The 15,868-nt window shown below is 45.2% G+C and overlaps 1 protein-coding gene across 3 annotated transcripts in view; it reads left to right on the top strand.

Annotated features, from left to right (window-relative positions):
* Nucleotides 1–15,868, top strand: part of Klhl6 (kelch like family member 6) — a 34,222-nt gene that overhangs the window by 7,600 nt on the left and 10,754 nt on the right. For all 3 annotated transcript variants that reach the window (XM_037209904.1, XM_028857578.2, XM_028857579.2), the window contains exons 2-3: nucleotides 7,188–7,353; nucleotides 11,824–12,273. In XM_037209904.1, the coding sequence (XP_037065799.1) occupies nucleotides 7,188–7,353; nucleotides 11,824–12,273 (616 nt within the window). The remainder of the gene's footprint in view (nucleotides 1–7,187; nucleotides 7,354–11,823; nucleotides 12,274–15,868) is intronic.

Consider the following 15,868-nt stretch of genomic DNA (forward strand, 5'->3'; position numbering starts at 1 on the left):
ATTTGGCAAAACAATAGTTGTGGTTTCCCTGGGGCCCAGGATCTCACCACCCACGTCACAGAAAAGGAGGTGGCAGGATTCAGAGGAAGGGCGATGGGCAGCACAGATTACTTCGGACACAAGGTAGCCCTGGCACTCATGACTCGCTGCAGCGCTGGTTGTCTGCATGAGAGTGAGCTGCCCAGGGCATCACAGATGTGGCATGTGGGAGGGGCCGTAGGCCCAGCCTTCCCTGGGGTCTATTGACAGTTGATGGGTCCTGGAGGAAATGGTGTAACCATTTAGTTGGTGTAACCACTGATGAATTGCCCATGCTCCAGTAAATACTCCCCAACCGCCCTTCCCCCATACACACACTCGTGGAAGCAACTCCAGTTAACTCAGTGGTCACACACAGGAAAGAAACTTCCAACTAGGAGGGGGACTTGGGAATAAGAAGGTTTCAGCACGAGAAGGAGAGGGTTGAGACAGGGGAAGTGGTGTGTGAGAAAACGACCCAAATCTGTTATCTACACGTATTAACTGAGGAAGAATGATAAAGCATGGATTATTTATTCAGTTTTACAGCGTCTTATTTTAGGTAAAGGATTGACGCAGTGTTATTCTGTCAAGGGCTGGGAAGTGCAGGTTTTAGGCTTTGGGGCCGTGTGGTCTCGGTGCCAATGCTCAGCACATGAATTAATGGGCATCGCTGAGGCTCTGTTCACAGACATTCAAGACAGTGTAGGAGGAGGGGCAGTTCACTCTGGGAAGCATGCATCACTGAGGCTCTGTTCACAGACATTCAAGACAGTGTAGGAGGAGGGGCAGTTCACTGTGGGAAGCATGGGTGCTCCTACTAACCAGTGTAAGAATGATGTTGAGCAAGAAAACAAGAATCGCCATTACATCTGTGTCTGGATCATCATCGGAGCCTGGACACAAGTACTTGTTGTTATATTCTGTTGGGTCTGATCTTGTGGAACAGAAGAAGACTTTCTGTCTTAAATTTGGATGATCAGAGCTCCATGGCTTGCCGAGTCACCAATAGTGCCTCAGTGGGGTTTTGAGGGTTCTGGTTGGACAGTAAGCAAGTTGGCTTCTGCTTCCCCAAAGCCGTGTGTAGTGACTGAGGACTGGTAAATGTGAGCCAGAAGGTTGACAAACAGAAGTTCTTTCAAGGCCTGATGCTATCTAAAGTCTGTGGAGGGAATCTCAGTTTTAAGCTCCTCTATCATTTTAGTTCAAATGCTTGTTCAGTGGCTGGAGTGACTTCAAGCTCAAGAGAGAAATGTGGATGCTATTTATCAGATTTGTGTCTACAGTAGAAAGAAAGATGTCTGTGTACTTCCAAGTACTACTCTGAATATATATATGTTTGGTTTTTTATTTTTTTACTTTTTAAGTACTATAACAAATATCTGAGGCTGGGAACTTTAAGAATAAAGGGTTATGTAGTCCTGGAGGTTCAGGGGCATGATGCTAGCATTGGCCTGGCTCTGGCCTTGATGGAGTCAATATCACTTAATAGGTGATATTGTGGTGGGAATGTGTGGGAGAGCAAGGTCCCTTGCTTGAGGGTGAGAAAAGAAGCCAGAGAGCATGGGGTTAGGGCCATCTTCCTCTTCCAAATCACCCTCTTTTGAGAACTGAGCAGTGTCCTATGAGAACCACATCAGAACTTCTGATGGCGGTGCCCTGAGAGCCCAACCTTGTGTTAAGTGCTTGGTGTTTGAAAGGTCCCAGTATGTCTACACCATCTACACCGTCTACACTGCCACACTGAGGACGAAGCTTAGAACACACAAACCCTGAGGGAGTAAACCACAGTAAGGCTCTCTCACAGGTGTGAGAGATTTGCATGCTCACAACGGACAAGTACAAAATCGCCTGCTATTTATTATTAATAAGGCTCTGTATCAGGCTGTTTATGGAAACTCCGAGCTCCAATGATCTGTGCTACCTGAGTACAGGCTGCAGCACCTTCTCTGAGGGGATTAGCTAGAGACTTGAGAGACGGGCATTGAGAGCTTTCTGGGCCGGGAAGAGGCTGTTACTAGGCCTTTCCTTTGTGAAGTATCCCCAGGCCTGATGGGATCCCGGGAGCTCTGGATCTCAAAAGATGGAAGGGAACCTCTACAGCGGAAAAAAGGAATTTTCAGGTGCATACATGTCCTAGCCCAAGCCAACTGTTTCCTTAACCTGGATCATTATTATGACTTCTTGTTAGGTAGGGGCCAAAGAGGCCTGTGTTATGGTACTAAAAACAATTTTTTTTTACAGGTTCTCATTTTGTAGCTGGTGGTTTGAATGAGAACATCCCCACAGGCTCAAATATTTGAATGATTGATATCCACTTGGTGGAAGTGTCTGGGAAGAGTTAGGAGGTGTAGCCTTGCTGGAGAACTTGTGTCACCATGGGTAGGCTTTGAGGTTTCAAAAGCCCACACCATTCCCAGTTAGCTTTCTCTCTCAGCTTCCTGTTTGTGGATCAGGATGTTAAGTCCTCAGTGTTGCTGCCCCAAGGCCATGCCTGCTTGCCTGCTGCCATGCTCCCTGCTGTGACGGTTATGGACTCGCCCTCCAAAACTGTAGGCCCCAAGTAAACTTTTTCTGTAAGTTACCTTGTCATGGTGTCTTAACACAGCAATAGAAAAGTAACCAGGCAGCCGCCTAGGCTTGCCTTAAATGTATGCTCCTCCAGCCTCAGTCTCTCATGCTGGGATTATAGACATGTGCTATCATGCTCAGAGTAGAGCAGCAGTTTTTAAGTTTTGTTTTGCTGAGGAATCATGAGAGCCAGCATAGGATCTAATCAAATGTATCTGGCTAAACCCATTACCAAAGATTTTAATTCATTTGATTTGGGGTTGGTAAAAATTGAGGATTCTGTGCTCTTAGTAGGCACACACAGTATTCAGATGTGGCCGGACTTGGTGCTCACATTGTGACTCATCCCATGAGGCTGTGGTACTTGAGGCTAAGGATGTAAGCTGGACTCCAGTTACGTGGGAGGTGATGTAATAGGCGTTAGAGAATAACTAGAGATCAGAAACTGGACTGAGCTAAATGGCTGCATGCTTTCTTTGGTTAGAATTGGCTTGGGGAAAGGATTGGAGAGATGCCTCAGCAGTTAAGACCACTGACTGCTCTTTCCAAGGACCTGGGTTCAGTTTCCAGTATCCACATGGCAGCTCACCACCATTTCTAGCTCCAGGTCCAGGCTGTCTGATGCTCTCTTCTGGCCTCTATAGGCACTGCATGCACATAGTGCATATCACGCAGGCAGAACACCCACACACGTTAAAATGAATGAATTAATAATAATAATAAAAAAAACATAAGAATTGGTTTGGGAAATGGAAGGTGGAAGGTTTTGATGCCCGCAGCTCAGGGTTTCTGGCTACCATAGCCAGCAAAACCATTCCACCTTCCATCACAGCTGCATCTGGTGACTCCCTGATTTTTTGCCGTGGAAACCCCTTTGATTGGCTACCCTGGAACAATAACCCTTTCTTGACAGCACTGCTCATTGGGCGTCACATGATGACATTAAAAAATTAAAAAGAATGTCTTTTCATTGACCCAGTTACATGTATGTGAACACACACACACACACACACACACACACACACACACACACACACACACACACACTTTGAAGCAGGTTCTTTATCTCAGGTTGATCTTGACCTTAACATCTTCCTGCTTCCATTTTCTGAGTTCTGGAACTACAGATGTGTGACATCTACACACAGCTGCATGCCTGAGCTGAATTTTACTCACTTCACAGTTAACGTTAGTGCCACGACACAAAGTATCTTAGTGAAGCAGAGAAGTTAACTCTTAGCATGAAGAGGGCAGGGGAGGGATGAGCAGGGCCCTAAGGAAGGACAGGCAGGGGCTAAAATGCATTTAACAGCAGAGGTGAGTGGGGGTGCTGAGGCTGGGAGCTCTGAGGCATGGAGGTTGTAGGAGAGGGTAAACCATAGGTTATCTGGGATGGATGAAAAATTCCAGTAGTGACGTTCAGGCTATTCAGGAGTAGTAAGTGGAATATGTGTAGAGGTTTATCCCTTTCAAATTCCGGGCCCTGGGTGTAGGATAGAAATTTTTTGGTGGCAGGCAGGGTTGGGCTCCTCCTCATCCGCTAGAGGAGGTTTGACAGTTTTTGGAGTGGCAGATGTCTGACAAAAAACCACTCTAAGGATCTCACTCACTCACTTATTTACTCATGTCTTTAGAGACCGAATCTCCACTGGATTGGGAGCGCTGTTCTAGGCACGGGGAACTCTGTAACCACGACAGTCAGTCCATTCAGTTCATACGGTAGCTAGGACGTTATACTAGAGAATAAATAGGTATACAGGGCAATGTCATGTTGTGAGAGTTCTGTGAAGGAAAGTAAAGTGGATAAATGTGGGGTGACGATTTTAGATTGGGTACAGATGAGGCAGAACATCTTTGAAGGAATGACATTTGAAAAGGGACCTCAATGGAGAGGTAATCCCCGTGGACACCGGAGAGCTGAGTGTCTTCATCCGGGGCCTGACATCATCTAGGCGAGTCTTGAGCCTGTGGGGATGTCCATGGCTGTGGTGAGAGACACATGCTGGATGATTTGGGCTCTGCTGTGAGACACGCCTGATTCACTCTATCGGGCAACTAGCTTACTGCTCTGAAACTGTTGGTCCATATCTTTGTAGAAAATACTTCTTCTTCTTTTTTTTTTTAATATATTTTATTTTGGTTTTATGTGCATTTGTGCTTTTGCCATGGGTGTCGGGGTCCCCTGAAACTGGAGTTTCAGACAGGTGTGAGCTGCCATGTGGGTGCTGGGAATTGAACTCAGGTCCTCTGGAAGAAGAGTCAGCATTCTTAACCTCTGAGCCATCTCTCCAGCTCCAAAAAATACTTCTTACTATGTAATATTTCATTTACATGCTGTGGGGTGAGCTTTTTATTCTTTTTATTATTGAGAGGGTGGGGGCACGGAAGAATATGTGTGTGGGCACACGTGTGGAGGTCACAGGACAACATCTGGGAGTCAGTTCTCTTTCTACAATGTTGTTCCTAGGGATTGAACTCACGCCGTCATTTTTGGTGGTAGGCATCCTTACCCATGAGCCTTCTCACCAGGCCCCTATTCTCTCTCTCTCTCTCTCTCTCTCTCTCTCTCTCTCTCTCTATATATATATATATATATATATATATATATATATCCATTTTTTTCTTTTCTTTCTTTCTTTCTTTCTTTTTTTCTTTTTCTTTTTTTTTTTTTTTTGAGACAGGCAAGCCTTGAACTTAGAGATCTACCTGCCTCTCTGCCTCTTGAGTGCTGGGACTAGGGTCGTGTGCTGCTACACCTAACCTAAAAAATCCAGAAATATATATATATATATATATATATATATATATATATATATATATATATATATCCCGGGCTAGACTTGAACTCCTTGACCTGCCTACCTCTGCTTCTTTGGCATATTCTACTGGCATGTATCATCGCATCTGTTGTAATTCTTTTTTTTTTTTTTTTTGGTTTTTCGAGACAGGGTTTCTCTGTGTAGCTTTGCGCCTTTCCTGGGACTCACTTGGTAGCCCAGGCTGGCCTTGAACTCACAGAGGTCCGCCTGCCTCTGCCTCCCGAGTGCTGGGATTAAAGGCGTGCGCCACCACCGCCCGGCCTGTTGTAATTCTTAACAATTGTTCTTCTCATTGCCTTAAGTTAACATACAGAGAGTGGGTTTCATCATGGCATTTCACTTCCCTTACACTTCCTTTTCTCCCCTCTCCCACGAACAGTTACAGAGTTAGTGTCCTCAGAGCGGTGCTAATGGAACCCAGACTCTGCCTTTGCTGTAGATGAAGGGTGGGCAGCACGCAGAAACTCTGACACCAGAGACCTGAGAGAGACCAGGACCCATGCTGGCAAGTTAAGGCTGCAGTGGGGTGTGACCCACTCTCAGAGTTTGGATGTAAAGCATCCCCAGCATGCTCCTGTGTGTCCGGACATTTAGTTCTTAGCTGCGGTGCTGTTTAGGGAGGGTGTGGGACCTAGCTGGAGGAAGTGGGTCTCAGGGAGCAGGCCTTGGTAGTTGCAGCCCGGCTGCACTTCCTGTCCTGTCTCTGCTGTCTGAACTGAAAATGCAAGGAAGCCGCTGGCTCGCACCCCTGCTCCCCCAGCTGCCCTTGCTACTGTACCTTCTCTCCCACAGTAGCCTGCTCTCAAACCCGGAGCTGGGGGATTCCCTTAAGTGGCTTCTTGTTAAGTGTTTGGTTGCGGCAGCAAGAAGAGTAACTATTCATCCACTCCCGTGTCTCTCCCCAACTAAAATTCCCCCGATTTGATCTGGAATATCCTGCTTGTTTGAGTTTTGGCTGATGTATAGTATCTTACTTATTCTTCAAAGACGTCAGTAAGGTAGGGACTTACCAATAACCATGAAACGGACGCATTGCTTTGTGTTTTCTCATTTATGCTATGGAGTGGGTGAGTTCAAGCGTTGTCCGGACTCCAGCCTCCCTCTGTCCTCCACAGCCATGGGGCAGCACTCCTTTTCAGCTTTCTCCTAGGCTTCTGGAAAACCAGGATGCTTGAGAATGACCTGTTCCTGGAGCGGTCCTTGACCGAAGGCTGCCTGTGGTCTCACAGTGCCAAGGCAGTGTCTTTGTCTCTTGCTGGGACAGCTGTGGAGTGCACCCTCTAGTCCCTGCAGGATTAGGCTGAAGCAGCCTTCTCTGTGGATATAGTCCTGCTTGTTTGTCCATGTACTGCTCCCTGCTTCCCTGCTCCCCTTGATTTTCTGGGGAATACAGGTGTGGGCTACACTGGAGTAGGACATTATCCGCTGTGTGTGATTCTGAGAGAGAATTCAGAAGCTGTATCTAGGGACGACATCTCAGTTCAGAGTACAGGTGATCCCTGGCAGGCTAGTGATGTGCCACCTTGAAACACACTGACTTCATTCAAGAGCTCTTCTTTATCCCAGGCATTGAATTCGAATGTAGAAGGAGAGCCTAAGAACCAAGGGGGAAGATTTCAAGAAGTCAGCGTGTCAAATGATTCCGTTTCTATGTTGGCAATTGGTTCAGGTTCTGATTCAGGACTTCACTGTTGCAGCAGGCAGATGACTCTAAAGGGGATCTGTTCAGGTCTGGAACCCAGAGTCCCAGAGGATTCACATCACAGGTCTCTCTTCTAGAGCCATGTTCTGCAACGACTTAAAGGAGAAGTATGAGAAGAGGATCATCATTAAAGGGGTGGATGCTGAGACCATGCACGCTCTCCTGAACTACACGTACACAAGCAAGGCTCTGATCACCAAGCAGAATGTTCAGCGGATTCTGGAGGCTGCCAATCTTTTCCAGGTGTGTAAACCAAGTTCCGTGCTCTTCTTTGAAGTGAATGAAAGCAGGGAGCCCCCAGAGACCTGCTTAGGCTGGCTTCCAGAGCTGTATCTGGAATTTACACACACACACACACACACACACACACACACACACACACATAGAAAGAGAGGGAGTGAGAGAGCGAGCAAGCTTACCTGAAGGTCAGAAGATGTTTGTTCCTCGCACTTAGTGACAGGTGATGGGATGGGGTGTTGCCTACATGACCATACAAAGCCGGGACGGGGGTCGGGTGGGACGGGGTGTGGTGCCAAGGAATCTGACTGCAGCCCAGTGGCTGCCAGGTGTTGCAGCCCAGTTAGAGCCAGTGGTCCAGCAGTTCTTCCTACACGCATTGATCTTATCGTAAGTGAGACACGGAATTAAGGCAATGCAGAGGACGCCTGAAAGTGCTGTGGTTTGAAACCGAATTTTCTGATCAAAGAGACTGCTGCTTGCTGTCACACCACGCAGCTTTCGGGTGATGCTGTCTAGATATGGGGGAACCGAGACACTGTGTGACAAGCACTTTGTGGTGTCTGTGAAAGAAGAGCGTTGAGAGGCAAGAAGTGTCACAGAGGAGGGAGGACTTCAGAATTACACTTTATTTTAAAGTGATACATTGTTTCTATTCAGTAATATTTCCTTCATATGATTGTAGCCATTACACTAGCTTTATAAAATAATTAGACTATGGATAATATCAGTTGCATCAATAATTATAACAAGGGTCCCACCCAAGTTATCATCTTTGCCTAGGTCTAGGATCATACTATTTAACTTGATTCCATTGAATTAATGTTGTCTCATTGCCTAGAAGTGGAAGAAACAGAGTCCAGGTGTAGTCCAGGTCACTTCCAGGGACCAGGGATAAGTATCCAATCTTGTGCATGACTTGGTTCTTGTGGAGGTGGTGTCAGCTTGTGTCATAATGAACTTGGTAGTTGAAGGGAACAGAAGCAGAGTCTGAGAAGGTAAGTATCTCCGAGGGGCTCTGGGTCCAAGACCATTGGCAGTGGGATTAGCTCTGTTAAGGGTAGAGTCAGGGAGGGATTTGTAAGGTCTGACAAAAGACAGGATCAGGGAAAGGAAATAGAAAATCCACTCCAAAGCAGCCCCGAGGGATTTTGAGTAACAGGTGGCCACCAGTTTAGTAAGTTTCATTGGCTCAGTTCCTCAGGGCATCTTGAAGATGCCAGGCCAGTTATTTCCAGCTGGGCTGATTTTCTGATGTCCCCAAATCAGTTAACACTCACTGCCCCAACTCTCTCTCTGTGTGCTCACCATCAGCCTCTTTGATTGACAGGAAACCGTTCTTCCTTATGGGGAGGGGACACTCACCAACTTCATGCTCAGTGTTTATAGTTCATCCACTCCTGCCCACTATCCAACAATATACTCTCAGAACAATCTTTCTGTGTCGAGGAAGGATTCTGTGTCAGGGAAGCTCCAGCAGTCCTTGTTATTTTCATGCTCATTTCCTTTATTGGGACGTAGGGAGGGATGCCGACTTGTCTAAAGATGGGAACTGGCAATAGTAATAGCTGTGACATTTATTGTTACAGATACAGTGTCTGGCACCAAAGTAGACGCTCAATGAACACAAATTCTATTTTTCTGAATGACCAAGTCTGGAGTAGTCATCAAGTCTCCCGATTCTCTCACAGTTTCAAAGCAGGTGTCACACAATAAAAAAGATCTACTTTTCTTTTTAAATGTACTTTTTAGTATTTTTATTTTTAGTATTTTTTTTGTGTGTGTGATATGATGTGATATGATGTGATGTGATGTGTGTGCCCATGCCAGCAGAGACCAGCAGAGTGTGTCAGATTCCCTGCAGCTAGACTTAGTAGCAGTTGTGAGCTGACTGATGAGGATGCTAGGAACCAAACTTGGGTCATCCTGCTGAGCCAACTTTCTAGTTCTCCCCAACCCCCAGACTCAGTTCTGGGGTGTGTTGGGGGGTTGTACTGGGGCAGCTGCTTTGTATGTCAGCTGATCTGCAGAGTGTGTTGGATAAGCGTTATCAGAGTGGGGCACCCTGCAGCCTGTAGCTTTACTAGCTGGGGTGTGTAAGGAGCACTGTGTGTACTCTAGCTGTCAGAAGGGCACACCCTCCTACTTCCTGGGTCAGGGAGTGTGCCCAGCAGCAAGTGACTTTGCTTACGTCATTCACCCATTTGTATCCTAACCCAGGTGCGTTGCTTCTTCTTTGAACATACACAATCACTCGTTTGAGCTCTCTGTCTGGGATTTCATTTAATTCACCCTCACTAGATGTCATACTGTGGACTTAACTTTTGGAGGAATTATGCTATCTTGGCTTTTCACATGTTACGTCCTTGGACTGTGTATACTTGGTGCTATTTCTTTGCATGGTTTAGTTTTTTTTTTTTTTTTAATCTGCTGTGTTCTTTTAGTTGAAGTATTTGCAATGTTCACATGAGACTTAGGTGTGGTAGAATTGAGTGTTCAGAAAGTAGTTCCATAGTCCAGCATCTCAGAAGGCCTGGTGTCAACTATATATTACTGTTGGAGTGGGCTATTAATTGTGAGAGTGACCACGTTGACATTTGGATGTTTGATATACTATGCAGGTGTCGTACTACACACACACACACACACACACACACACACACACACACACACGCACGCGCATGCACATGCACACACACACTGAAAAGTTCTTAAAATGAATAAATAATCTAAATAGATACTCCCCAAAAGAAGACCTATCAAAGGCTTTTTTAAGGCAGACATTTCTTCTGGTAACTGTGGCCCTGTCTCTTTGATGGTATTTTAGGAGTTCCTGTGTGGTCGTGTCTCTTTGGTGGTATTTTAGGAGTTCCTGTCAAAGAGTCAGGTGTTTACTGTAACTTTTTATTTACTCATCCCTCTAAACAGGAAACTGGCTACCTGTGGCCATTATTTGTCATCTCTCACTTCTGAAAACCAAGTTCCAGGAACAGCATGCTGGAAATTTATCCAAAGGCAAATAATATAAAACACAGTTTCTTGTTCTCATGACTGCCTTGCATGCCAGCAAATTCCTAGCTACTGGCTGGATCACTCTGAAGTGCTTGCTGACACATATTTGGGGAGAACTTAGGCAGTCAGAGAAATCTGCCTTCCCCTGTGGTCGTAAGGTCTCTTGAGATTCTCCTGGCTTTTTCTTAGCTCGGCAGTGCAAGCCTGCACTCTCGTTAGCAAGCAGGTAGCTGAGGGAACATCTCGCCTCCCGCTATGTATCTTCAGGCAGTGTCTTTTACTCCAAATTATCTATTTCCTCCTCTCTACAGATGTGATCTGAATATCCTATTTACTAATTAAATAAAAAGCGATCCGCTAAAAATCGTTTGTTAAGTGCAATGACAGATGAAGAAGCGCACGGGTCTGAGTGCATTCCTGATGTCTAGTACATGTCTTCTTCCTCTATCTGGCCTTTCCAGCTTGCCTGCTGTCAGACTTTTATAGTAGATAATGCTGGAAATAAAAACAAAATCATGACCTAGAACCTTTGAACTGCTTGACCTGGCTGGGCCGAGCACCCAGCAGAGCCGTTACAGGCACCTCCACAGTGAGGCTGAGGAAGGGATGAGGATTGGTTCCACATCAGAGAATTAATAATAATTTTTCATGTCTCCAAATATCAGTGCTTGTAAACATTTCTCTGACTTAGTTAGTTGCTTAGATCGGGCATCCCAATATGGTTCATACTTGGTAGGAAGTTGATATATCTCCTAAATCTCTCCTCTTTAACATTTGCATTCTGTGATAATTTATACATGCATATAATGTTTCTTGATCATATTTACACACTATTTCTCCTCTAACTCCTTCAGGACCCACCCTGACCCTTCATCCCTCCTCCCAACTTCATGATCCCCCCTTTTTAAAAACAAGCTACTGAACCTAGTTTGTGCTCCACATGGACTCATGGATGCAGGCAGAGCTCTTGATCTACACTGCCTCCTCCTTCTCTCCCTGTTTTGCACCTGTAGCATATTTACAGAAGAAATCAAACCAGTTGTTCCATGGAGTTTCCCACCATCTAGATGTGGCGAAATGGATGTTCATGCTATCGTATGTCTACTTCTATATTTTTTCTGTAAATTGATGATTAGATCTAGAGGCTTAAATTTAGGGAAAATAGCTCGATGGCAGGGAGAGCACTTGCTTAGCACGTGCGATGCTGCGTGTTCCACCCCCAGCACTACAAAATACACAAAAGTAAATCCAGACGTTTGATCAGGTTTAGTGAACTGATTTGAAAACCCAACACATTACGTTCTCCACGTGACTTAATGTAATCTTATGTTTTTAAATTATTCGTGGAGCTGCTGGCTGTGTGACTGTGCTGTTGGACATTAGGCTGTTTCTAAGTTTTTGCTGGCACACACTGATCAATGTTCTTGTGGACTAATCACTTCCTGGCTCCCTCCCTTTTGTTAGTTTCTGCAGCTGGTGGACGCCTGTGCCAGCTTCCTCACAGAAGCTTTGAACCCAGAAAATTGCATTGGAATACTGAGGCTGGCGGACACACACTCGTTGGACAGTTTAAAGATGCAAGTTCAAAGTTACATCATTCAAAACTTCGTTCAGATTCTGAACTCTGAGGAGTTCCTGGAACTTCCGGTGGATACCTTGTATCACATCTTGAAGAGTGATGACCTTTGTGTGACCGAGGAGGCTCAGGTGTTTGAGACCGTGATGAGCTGGGTCCGGCACAAACAGTCAGAACGACTCTGCCTCCTCCCTTGTGTTCTCGAGAACGTACGCTTACCGCTTCTGGACCCGTGGTACTTCGTGGAGATGGTTGAAGCAGATCCTCTCATTAGACAGTGTCCTGAGGTCTTCCCACTGCTGCAGGAAGCCAGGATGTACCACCTCTCTGGCAATGAGGTAGGTTGGATGTGAGAGGTTGCTGCATTTCATCACCAATGTAAGGAGTTAGCCAGGGCTCTCAGAAATGCAAGTGACCCTTGCTCACAAATTCCCAGGACAGCAAGCAGAAGTCAGTCGTCCCAGAAGCTGGGGATCCCTGATCTGTGCAGTGAGGATGATAGCACATCTTCACACAGCTGTGGGGAGGATTTAGTGAGAAATGGAAACCTCTCGGCATGGTGCCTGTGACCTTCCTCTGCCCAGTTGTGTGTGGTCCCATCCAGTCACCCTTCGGAAGGGGTTCTACTTCCTTAAATTCTCCCACTCTCATGAGAATTTGTATCTGTTGTTCTAGTCTGACATTGCCTAGATCCAGAGTCTATCATTTCTTTCCTGAACTTATAGAAAGTTTCTAGACCTCATCAATGTGCTCCCTGTCTGGTCTCCCGCCAACTCATCCCCACTCCTGGGATGGTGGAAGATGCAGTGTGGACTTTGCTCCTGGCCTGACCTTTTCACTGGCTCTCCATCACTTCCAGGAAGCCACCCACTCTTTCTCCTAAAGCTCCCTGAGCTCTGATCCACTAAAATACCTCCTACCCAGGTCTCTGGCATCATTTACCACACACTTTTACTGTGTATGTTTGTATTTTGCTTTTAAAAATTAAAAACAAATTTAATTAAAATCCATTTTTCAATTAAAATACAATCACAACACTTCCCCCTTCCCATGTCCTCCCTCTAGCTCTTCTCCTGTATCTCCCTTATGCTCAAATTCATGGTCTCTGTTTTCTTTAGTTGTTGATGTATACATTCTGCTGCGGTTTTGATGTACTGTGTCCAGCTCCCTCAAAGGATATGTCTTTCCAGCCTTCAGGACAAGGCGAATACTGTCTAAATGCTTCCTACTTCCTGTTCTTGACTTCTGCTTCTACTCCAAAATTCAATCCGAGGTCACCTTCTCCAGAGAACCCTTTGTGTTCTTATGGCCATTGGCTCAATCTTTGCTCATGACACCAAATGCCACATGGTAACCATTGAATTCATTATCTCGTAAATATTCTAAACTTGCAGCTTGTTATAGTAGGAACTGGGTGCTCCTGGGCTTTTCATCTCTAGATCTTAGGAGGAATCTCTGGTGTGTTATGAACGTCGATGTTTATGGACGACAAAATGGGCACCAAGAAAGCATTTGTTCTTACCTGTTCTCCTTTGCAAATTTTGAAGATGTTTTTCACTCAGAATCTTGTAAAGACAAGGCTGGCTTTAGTGGAGGAGCAAGCTCACCAGGAAGCTATAGTGTAGGGAGAGTTTGCTGTTGATTTACACTCACGAAGCCTCATATGTGCCTATCACCGTGTGAAAGTTCCAAACCTCATCTGCAGGGTACAGTAGAAACCTCAGCCCAAAGTTGTTCAGGAATCGTATCTGTCTGCTACTCCTCTGGAGGATGTCCTTTATCCGTGTGGATCTCCGTATTTCTTGGTTGTTCTTAGAACAGTTTGCTACTTGTCTGTCCTTCACAGGTATCCTGAGTGTTTGGTATTACAGGGTTTGGCCAACCTGGAGAGGAGATTTTCACTTCAAATCACATCATGCTAACAGGTACAGTGCTGCTCATGTTGTCTGTTTCTTCTCAAACTGAGTTGCAGAGAATTTTTCCATCCATACAAGTAGTGGATTTGTTGACATAAGGCTGTTCATAATTTCCCCTCATCATCAATACTATCTGTGGACTATGTAGTGATGTGAATCTGTACTGTCTATAGAATCTATAGTGATGCAGCATCTTAAATTCCAGATAGTGGCTCTCTGTGCCCCCCCTCCACCATTGGTCTTGCTAGATATATCATACATTTTGTTGACTTTTCTCAATAAACTAATTTCTGATTTCATTTTATTTTCTCTGTGTTTTTTCTATTTAATTTTCTTTCTATTTTGATCCTGATAGAATTCTTTTTTTCTGTTTACTTTCTGGATTTGTTGTTTTTCCCTCTCTAGTTTCTTAAAGAAGAAGTTGAAGACATTGATTTGAGACCTTTCTTTCTCCTACCATTATTACCCCATATGGAATCACTACATAATGAATTACCCTACAATTTCACAGTTTAAAGCAGCAGGCAGGGATGTGGATCCATGGTAGAATTCTTGCCTCACATGCGTGGTGCCCTGTGTTCAATCCTACACTGCAAAAGGAAAAAGAAGAAAGTAAAACCCAGTTGGGTTGCTCTGACTAAAGTCTCTTACCAGGTGTTGGTTCATCTATTATCTATTGGCTTAGACTTCAGCAATCTCAAAGTTCAGATGAGATCAGAACTTTCACATGATACTCACTCACAGTATTGCGGGCAAGCATCAGTTCCTGACTGGCTATTGGCTTGAAGCTGTGGCTTCTTGCCATGTGGTCATCTACATAGCAGATGGCATTCTTCCAGAGCAACTTACCTAAGAAAGACTGAGAAAGCAATCGATATGAAGGCTTTAGTGTCTTTAGTAGTCTGGTAGAACACCATTTCTGCTGTAATCTTTTGGTTAGAGAGACTGATTCTGGACCAGTATAGAAGGAATTATATGGGCTCTGAGTTCCTGGAGGAAGACATTATTTGAGGTCATTGTAGAGACTGGGTACCACAGTGATTTGTATTGTAAAAAATAGTAGTAGGCAGGGACCTTGGTGACCTGTCTTGCCCATCCATCCATTCATCCGTCTATCCATTCGTCTGTCGGTCTGTCCATCCATCCATCCATCCACCCATCCATCCATCCATCCATCCATCCATCCATCCATCCATCCATCCACTGACTCTTAGAAATCCACAAGACCCAGATACTGTTCTTGGTGCTAAGAATCCATTAGAGAAAAAGGGATGTCCTCATAGTAAATTATAAGACTGTCCTTGAAGCCTTGCCTACAGCACCAAAATCCTCACCGAACAAAGGTGACCAGCTTGTGTTGTAGCCTGTGCCTCAGCTGTGGGGATGGAAGGTTTGGGGACAGAAACCAGACTGATGTTGGGAAGAAAGCTGCAGAGAAGCAGAGTTTGTCTATGGCGCCAACTCATTGTTTAAGTCCTTGGTACCTTCAAGTGTCTCCAAGTTCTCTGGTCCACTGCTCCCCTCCTTACTCTGTGGACTTTCTACTGTCTATGCTCTCAGGCTCAACACAGTGGTGAGGATTTATCCTGTCTCCTGTCTCCCCGCTCTTCCTTTGAACTCACAGCTAACAAATGTTATGGCCACAGTCGGAAGTAAAAAACCGGGGATGCAAAATTGACTGGATCTGGCTCTTTAGCACAGAAAAACAAATAATAAACAAAATTTCTTGAAAAGCAAAGGTGGGGTGTTGGCTGATGCTTTGTGAGCTTTTCGTGGGGAGACACAAACTACCGGATTCACTCTAGAGAGGACACTAATGGCAGACGAAAATAACGTTTCCACTGAAGCTCAGCTTGGTGAGCTAATAGTTTATTGTACTTACTTACAGAGCATAGGTGAGGGGTGACCCCCGGGCAGCTGCATCCCTGAAAGGTCTCACCTCATTATGAATGGTGATGTTGTGCGAACTGCACCATAGAGTCCCATTTTCACTTATCCAATGACTTCCTGTTTGCTG

The sequence above is a fragment of the Peromyscus leucopus genome, chromosome 12, assembly GCF_004664715.2.
Source record: "Peromyscus leucopus breed LL Stock chromosome 12, UCI_PerLeu_2.1, whole genome shotgun sequence".
Taxonomy (NCBI): Eukaryota; Metazoa; Chordata; class Mammalia; order Rodentia; family Cricetidae; genus Peromyscus; species Peromyscus leucopus.